The 8,044-nt window shown below is 41.3% G+C and overlaps 1 protein-coding gene across 1 annotated transcript in view; it reads right to left on the bottom strand.

Moving 5' to 3' along the window:
* Positions 1 to 2,199: 2,199 nt before the first annotated feature.
* Positions 2,200 to 8,044, bottom strand: part of acox3 (acyl-CoA oxidase 3, pristanoyl) — a 32,705-nt gene continuing 26,860 nt past the window's right edge. The window contains exons 15-18 of the mRNA XM_071515196.1: positions 3,836 to 4,010; positions 3,408 to 3,475; positions 2,845 to 2,931; positions 2,200 to 2,488 (exon numbers count right to left, since the gene is read on the bottom strand). Coding sequence (XP_071371297.1) covers positions 2,369 to 2,488; positions 2,845 to 2,931; positions 3,408 to 3,475; positions 3,836 to 4,010 — 450 coding nt within the window. The 3' untranslated portion in view covers positions 2,200 to 2,368. The remainder of the gene's footprint in view (positions 2,489 to 2,844; positions 2,932 to 3,407; positions 3,476 to 3,835; positions 4,011 to 8,044) is intronic.

Below are 8,044 nucleotides of genomic sequence, written 5' to 3'. Positions count from 1 at the left end.
CCCTGCAGATTAAATGAGCGGGAAAACAAGTGATGAATGAGTGAAAAAGACAGAAGGAAGCAGGAGGGAGGATGGAGATGGAAAGAGAGAGAACCCCCTAATGAATGAAGGCTGGACTGGAAGAGAAGTATAAAAACAAGACTGGCTCAGATAAAATAGATGCAGGGCGGATGGAGAGAAGAAGGGATTAAAGGGAGGAGAAGGAGAAAGAGAGAGTGATGTAAGATGTCTGGGTCGGCCTGGATGTTTCCTCAGGTACAATATGACACTGTGATCCAATATTGATCTATAGTGATCTTAGCTCTGGTCCTGGTTAATAGGGATGATGTTCATCACTCATAACCATGCATTTAAAAAATATATTTTTTTATTGGTTTTCCAAATTATAGTCTAGAGCAGCGGTTCCCAAACTTTTTAGGCGACGCACCCCCTTCTACATCCCGACCGGGTTGATGCACCCCCAATCCCCCGCACCTTCAAAAAAAAATAAAATGCAACATATCCTATTTATAGCCGCATTAAAGGCATCAAATTTAATCATGCACAAATAATCAGAACACACGTAACAAAATATTCAAGAGATCACAACAATGCGCTCTCACATTCAAATGAAACTGAAACTGCAACAATGTTTCAATAAATTGCAACAAAGTTATGCACAAGCGTCACTTTTAAAGAGCAAAGAGGATGGGTGAGGGCGAGGACACACGCACAGGCTCAGAGGCAGCTAGGCCCATCATGAGAGTAGATTGGGGAAAATGCTGTCGTATTTTCAGCCGCATTAAAGAAAAATTGCATCAAGTTTAAATTACAAATATAGCCGCAAGCAGCGATTGAGGGGTCCAAGCACAATTTGATAAGACAGACAGATAGACAAAACATTACAGAAGGTAGAAAGACACACACAAAAACTGACATGTTGTGAAGTTAGGACATGCAGTCTAACACCGGCTTTTGTGTTGGCCCGTGACTTCTGTCAAGTTCATCTTTTCATACAGTCATTTGTCCAAAGATTAGAAACTTAAGACATTAGGCTTAGTTATCACAAGCTTAGCAGTGTGAGGTGATAGCTTTACCCACGGGACTTGAACCGGCGATCTTTTGCATTGCAGACCTATGCATTAACCATTAGGCTACTGAGTCCACAGGATGGCCATCGAGGGAACACCAAAAAATAGGGCCAAGTTATGAGACTGTCCAAGCTATAGGCTATTTAGAGCCTTAGAGTATTTTAACTATGGTCAACTATGGTTACAATACCACCAAATGTTGCATGCTACCTCAGAGTTGACCTGTGCACATATGTACCAAATTTGTTTAAGGTAGGCCAACAACTTCCTGACTTATGGCAATTTTTGTATCTTAGGCCTTGCCTACAAATTTTGAAAGCCAGTTATAGCAAAACGGTATGGACTATCAAAAAACTGCTCAATAACTTTTGTGCAGGACAGTCCAGACATGCTGTGAGCGAAAATTGGTGAAGATTGGACAAATTATGTAGGAGAAGAAGCGAAAAAACAAAATTCAACATGGCAGAAAACCTTGTGGGCTGAAATGGGAGTGGCCTATATGGATAGATGCAACTTGGCCCAAGGAATCCAGCAATCAAGGAATTTTGTTCCTATGATCTACAGTCACCGAGTTATGGCCTTTTAAAATTTGAAATGTTGCTATAGCTGCGTGAGAAAATGGACTTGAGGCATGAGAGCATGTGATAAATGTCAATTGCGTGAAACTGATTTATGTACTGCTTGAAATGAAAGTTCTTGATTTTTTTCTTAACATTAAGACACCCCTTCCAATGTCTTAAAATTCATACAGTGAAAAGGTAAAGGTAATTTTAAACAATTAGGTTATAGTTCAAAGTCTTCATAGGTTCCCCTACACCTAACATTAAGATGAACATTTATTGTAAAGCTTTATTTGGTGTAGGGCCAGGTAGGCCTCTGTCTCATGTCTGTTGAAAATAAGCTAGCAAATTTTACAGTTACCAACAGCAACCAATGTTTAAATCTTTTCATAGACTTCATCAGTTGTAGTTGCCCTAAATAGGTTTTTACCCAATTGTTTTGTAGATGGAAGCACTTTGGGTTGCCTCCTAGCCTCGCCTCCTAGCCTTGTCTCCTAGCCTCCTAGCCTTGTCTCCTAGCCTCAATGGCAGTAAGCCTAAAGTTTATTAACCAGAATTAATTCAGACCCTATTTTGAGAAGTTCTTAAGTAGGAAAATTAAAGAAATTTGTAAGAAATGAGACTGTTTTGGAAGGAATTGCACTTAAAAGCCTTCTTAAGAACTTCCTAAAATTTCCTCTTATGTCATTTCTTAAGATCTATCTTAAGAAAACATTGGTGTATCCGGCTCCTTGGCTTCTAGAGTTTGGCACGCAGGGATCCGACCTCCGGTTTGTCTGAGCAGAACTCCTTCCACCAGGATGGACGTTCCATCACCTTGTTGCCCTGCATCACCGTCGACCACAGGTTCTTGTACAGCTACACAGGAGAGAGACATGAAGAGAAGGAATGGGAGAGAGAGAGAGAGAGAGAGAGAGAGAGAATTGTACTGTATTGTTTATTGTTGAACTACTTGTGACTACTGATGGTGGACTGTCAACCTGGCACTGAAACACACACACACAGATATAATGTGTAGTCACTATCTTGATGTTCCAGCAATATTGCTCTTAACTTTCATGCCAATAAAGAGAGTTGATCTGACTTGAATTAAGAGAGAAATTGATTTAGAGAGAGATCAGAACTGGGAAATATGTAAGGGTCTGAGGTGGTATGTGTGTGTGTGTGTTTGTGTATGCTTGTGTGTGTGTGTGTGTGTGTGTGTGTGCCCTTACCTCTCCGTCAGCCTTGCCAATCGGAGAGTTGAGGATGAAATCGGGAGGTGCAAAAACATCCATCAGCGCTACCGCCTCATCCTTCAGCTGGAGTTGAGACAGAGAGAGAGAGAGGGAGAGAGAGGGTTAACAGCATCCATCAGTGTCATAATCTCATCCTTGAACTCAAAGGAAGGAAGGGAGGGAGGGAGGAAGGGAGGAAGGAAGCCAATTAAACTAAATGCTATGGGAATACGCTTACCTAAATAAAGAACATGCACACCTTTGTGTTTTATATCTGCAATTTCAGTTTAATATGCAGGGGAAATTATCAAATTATTCAGTATTGTGTTTGAAGTCAAACAAATGCTACCAGTAGTCACATGCAGGGGAAAAGGCAGTGCAGCTTTTTTTTTTTTACAAAACAGAGCAATAAGAACGATTAAATCCGATGTCTACAATGCCTTCAAAGCCTTCTTAAGAAATAATTTGGCAGTACATTATGGTGAGCAGTAAGAGAGAGAGACCTAGAGAGAGAGAGAGAGAGAGAGAGAGAGAGAGAGAGAGAGAGGGTCTTCTTGTACCTGAGAGCAGAGGGTGAGAATGGCAGTCTGGACCAATTCTGCTGGTTTCCTTCCAGAGACATAACCACCTGTAGAGGAACGACACTTTTAGAGACCATTACTGGAAAGCTCATAGAAGGTGTCATCTAGATCAGTGGTTCCCAACCCAGTCCTCAAGGACCCCCTGTCCTGCAAGTTTTTATTCCATCTTTACTCTTGCACACCTGATCCCAATGGGGCCTACACACTTTCATGCTGCTCTGTTCAGGTAGATCTGTCTCTACCAATCAGCATTAAGACCTTAACTGGATCAGGTGCGCAAGAGTAGAGCTGGAACCAATACTTACAGGAAAAGGGGTCCTTGAGGACTGGGTTGGGAAACACTGATCTAGATTCATATACAGTATATAATATTCACATCTAGATAATGCATTTGCGTTAGAGCTGACCCTGGTACAGCGTGGCCATGTGGTTGCTTAGGCTCCAGAGCCCATAGAGGGAACACAACTGGCTTAGCACTGGTCTGAGGCCAGCCGGTGTGTCCTGGTCACGGGTCAGATCGTGAAACCTCTGAAGGACAAAGTGCTCAATGAAGACGATGGCCAGAGAACGGCAGTAGTACACCTGAAACACACACACACACACACACACACACACAAAGGTAGAACATTAGAGCAGCAGAGGTTCTCATGCTGGATCTTTTTCCAGGATAAGATCTGAACTGAAAGAGCTGGTTTCTCTTGATGAGTTTAAACTGGTAAACATCAAACCTACAGTCTGTTTTCATTGGTCTGAACCATAGTGGAAAAGTTAGATTTTGTTGCATTTTTGTATTTGGTTCGTTTAGGTTCACACTGCCCAATTATAAGTGAACCAGGGCTTGTAAACAAAAATCACATGACTCATAAGTCACTCGTTCATTGGACAGTTTTGGTAACACATCATTCCACCAGGGTAGAGATTTTGGCAGCAGTGCGAAGTCAAAACAGTTCTGATTCCAATCCCTTTAACTTTAACTAAGCATGATGGACTTATCTGTGCTCTTCTTCTCTGGTGGTCATACCAATTAAGAACACATGAAGAAATAGCTGAATATGAGCATCAGTCCAGACTGACATGTTGTTATGCTAGGCTTTCAAAGCATGAGGAACTTTTGGTTATCATTTGTCAATATTTGTCAATGTTACACGTCCTGAATGAAGCGCTGGGCCCAAACTGGTGCAACACATTTATTTATAGGGGGGTTACCTGTGCAAACATTTAACACAGTGGTCAGCAATGCTCATCATCTCTTTGTGGCACTAGCTCTATCTCTGACCTCTGAACTTCCCTGTATCTACTTGAACTTAGAGTCCTACTTTACACATGCACTCAATGGACTTCACTTATTTTAGCCATCTACCTGTAGTACGCCATGCTGCCAACATGTTTAAACTGCACCTTGACATCTTCTACATAACACAGAAACAACACTGAACCTATATAGCCATAAACATATTTTAAGTTCCATAAATGTCTCTAGCTCAGTTAACTAATTCAAAACATCACTTTACACATTAACCTCTATTTACAGGATGACCTAGCCAGTCTAACTAGCCCTGTTACCCATTATATCTGCTGGCAGGGACATACAGTAAACCTAGCTTTCCAGCCTATGTTTCTACAGGCTTAACATTACAGGTCTGACTTGGCTGGCTAACTGCCTGTATTCTAGCAATACTCTTACTTTTAAACACTCTGAACACAAATAACATCATCTACAAGACACAGTAAAATGCTATTAACAAAACACAAACTTTTCACGGACTTTACCGAATTAAATGGCCGCTAGCGCTAACCGTTAATACCCATTACACTGTGGCTCTGTTCGAAACCGTTCCCTATTACAGAAATAGTGCACTATATAGTGTATCCGCCATTTTCTACTAGTGTCCGAATTCTCAACGGTTAATTTGATTCACTAAATAGTCCACTATAAAATACCCACAATGCACTACAAATTGTAGTGAACAGACAGTGTACCCTACAATTTCTCCTGTATACCACAATGCAATGTGATCGTGTCTTACCGAAGAAGAAGAAACAGCTAGCTAACATGTTAGCTAATAGAAACTGGTCTATTTACCGGTTGACAGCGTTAGCAAATCAACAAAAGACGTATCAGACTCCTCAGTCGAGTTTCCTCCGTTTTGAACCAAGAGCAGCAAAACTGCAGGAATCATCGTTACAGGTCAGCTGACTACTTTATCCACCAATACAGGACAGAAGGTGATATGAAAGCTTCTGCTAGTCATTAGCTCACAAGCTTGTTTACCAAACCAAAACAGCTTGCTGCCATTAGCAGACAGCACCAAAGTTGACAAAACCACACTTGCACATGATTAGAATTTCAACAATTTATTTGTAATTTAATGTTGAAAACTTGTCAAAATCAATACGACCTGAGTCCATTTCAACCTGCTGTCATGATGCTTGGTTTATTTACGTGATGCTGGGCGCATCCCGGTGCGTCACACGAATATCCAGCGCATTTTTTTGACGCAATTATATTTACTGTAGTGTCCGAAATTTCGTTCGGTCGTTGCCCATATAGTTCACTATATGATAAACACTACATGGGGAATAGTGAGTGAGGGAATGAGTGAACCATTCCGAACGCAGCCTGTGAGTTACCCCTGCTAATCGCCAATGCTAATATTAGCCCGTGAATCGCTAATGCTAACCGCTAGCGCAAGTTGCTAATGTTAATCGCTAGCGCGATTCACTTATACTTTCAGCACATACTCTCATCCCGGCCCCACACATTCAAATTCCCTTTGTATCCGACCCCAAACCAGTGTCCATAAAACTTAAGAGTTTACTTTTGTCACCATAGCAGTTCTTACCTGTGCAAACATTTAACACAGTGGTCAGCAATGCTCATCTCGGCTCTGTTCGAAACCGTTCCCTATTACAGAAATAGTTCACTATATAGTGTATCCGCCATTTTCTACTAGTGTCCGAATTCTCAACGGTTAATTTGATTCACTAAATAGTCCACTATAAGATACCCACAATGCACTACAAATTGTAGTGAACAGACCATCCATGGAACAGTACCCTACAATTTCTCCTGTATACCACAATGCAATGTGATCGTGTCTTACCGAAGAAGAAGAAACAGCTAGCTAACATGTTAGCTAATAGAAACTGGTCTATTTACCGGTTGACAGCGTTAGCAAATCAACAAAAGACGTATTAGACTCCTCAGTCGAGTTTCCTCCGCTTTGAACCAAGAGCAGCAAAACTGCAGGAATCATGGTTACAGGTCAGCTAACTACTTTATACACACCAATACAGGAGGTGATATGAAAGCTTCTGCTAGTCGTTAGCTCACAAGCTTGATTACCAAACCAAAACAGCTCGCTGCCATTAGCAGACAGCACCAAAGTTGACAAAACCACACTTGCACATGATTAGAATTTCAACAATTTATTTGTAATTTTATGTTGAAAACTTGTCAAAATCAATACGACCTGAGTCCATTTCAACCTGCTGTCATGATGCTTGGTTTATTTACGTGATGCTGGGCGCATCCCGGTGCGTCACACGAATATCCAGCGCATTTTTTTGACGCAATTATATTTACTGTAGTGTCCGAAATTTTGTTCGGTCGTTGCCCATATAGTTCACTATATGATAAACACTACATGGGGAATAGTGAGTGAGGGAATGAGTGAACCATTCCGAACGCAGCTCTATCTCTGACTTCTGAACTTCCCTGTATGTCGCGAAAGCGATGCGTGCTGACAGCTAAACTCAGAGCGCCCTCTGCTGCCCTTTTACTGTCCTAGCACAGACACATTATTATGTGTGTCTTTGGTTCTGCCACTGGCACAAATAACAATAAATCCTCACAATGTCTAGGCTATACGTTTTGGGGGGGGGGGGGGTATTACTATGCTTCAGTGTTTTGCTCTATAATATAGTCTATTGAAACCCCAATGGGCCACATCAACATTTGTCTCCTTACACCCCATGCGTTTATGGGTGGCATTTTTCTCACCTGGACAACTGAAGAGAACTAAAGGAGGAAACTCTCCCAACATGCTTGGTGTGGATACACCCTTAAAGAGCCTGTTTCTTGGTGAGTTTAAATTGATTATTATTCAAAGAGCTAATTTCTCTTGGTCAGGTTTAACTGATAATGAGTAATCTTGTGGCGGACTGGAAGAGCTATCTTTATTGTCTTTGCTTGGTTTACTCAAGAGTAACAGGTTTTGAAACTGTGACCCTGCTGCTTTGAAACTGGACTCCTTCCTTTTGGAGTGCTTCTATAGAAAATTTGACTTTGTTCTATCTTGAATGCGACTGTATTCTGACTTTATATATTGGGTTCCAAACCGTAAGCTCAAAAATTACTGACTGGTATATACCATTTTGGGTTTTTTGAAGGTCAATACCAATGTTTTTGGAGCTGCTGACACTGACCATTTTCATGCCCGCAAAAATCCAAAAAATTACAAGTATTCAGTGTTTCCCCCAGACATTTATTCTTGTCAGGGTGGAAAAACCTCTGAAGCAGCATTTAGACCATTCGGCTCTCCATCATATCAGAGGTGGATGACACTGGACACTGACTGGTTGATTTTTACTAAAAGGCCAAGATCAGCACAATA

Source organism: Centroberyx affinis, unplaced genomic scaffold, assembly GCF_046629955.1.
Source record: "Centroberyx affinis isolate AG114_WGS23_722 - 3 ecotype Tasmania unplaced genomic scaffold, CSIRO-AGI_Caff_v1 ptg000323l_1, whole genome shotgun sequence".
Lineage (NCBI taxonomy): Eukaryota > Metazoa > Chordata > Actinopteri > Beryciformes > Berycidae > Centroberyx > Centroberyx affinis.
This window is presented reverse-complemented; position numbering and strand designations above follow the sequence as displayed.